Source organism: Buceros rhinoceros, unplaced genomic scaffold (genome assembly GCF_000710305.1).
Source record: "Buceros rhinoceros silvestris isolate BGI_N320 unplaced genomic scaffold, ASM71030v1 scaffold36778, whole genome shotgun sequence".
Lineage (NCBI taxonomy): Eukaryota > Metazoa > Chordata > Aves > Bucerotiformes > Bucerotidae > Buceros > Buceros rhinoceros.
Genome location: NW_010425799.1, coordinates 1 through 340, shown reverse-complemented (window position 1 = coordinate 340; position 340 = coordinate 1). Strand labels below are relative to the sequence as shown.

The following is a 340-nucleotide window of genomic DNA, read 5'->3' as shown; positions in this document are numbered from 1 at the left end:
TGACACAGGTACAAGGTCAGCACCTCGCCCCTCACCAAGCAGCTGCCCACCCTCATCCTCTTCCAGGGCGGGACGGAGACCATGCGCCGGCCGCAGATCGACAAGAAGGGCCGGGCCGTGTCCTGGACCTTCTCCGAGGTGGGTGGATCGTTCCAGCCTCCTTGCCCCCCGGGGCAGGTGGGGGCCTGAAAGCCAGCCCCTGCCCTGGGAAGGGGGGTGGCCCGCAGGGGTCTCCGAGGTGCCGATGCCGCCTCTTTGCCCCAGGAGAACGTAATCCGGGAGTTCAACCTCAACGAGCTCTACCAGAAGGCCAAGAAGCAGTCGAAGCCGCGGGAGGAGG

The 340-nt window shown here is 66.8% G+C and overlaps 1 protein-coding gene across 1 annotated transcript in view; it reads left to right on the top strand.

The window, feature by feature from the left end:
• Nucleotides 1-336, top strand: part of TMX2 (thioredoxin-related transmembrane protein 2) — a gene marked incomplete at both ends in the record, with an annotated part of 809 nt that extends 473 nt beyond the window's left edge. Inside the window, 2 exons of the mRNA XM_010141273.1 lie at nucleotides 5-138; nucleotides 265-336. Of these exons, the coding sequence (XP_010139575.1) occupies nucleotides 5-138; nucleotides 265-336 (206 nt within the window). The remainder of the gene's footprint in view (nucleotides 1-4; nucleotides 139-264) is intronic.
• Between the last annotated feature and the right edge of the window lie 4 nt (nucleotides 337-340).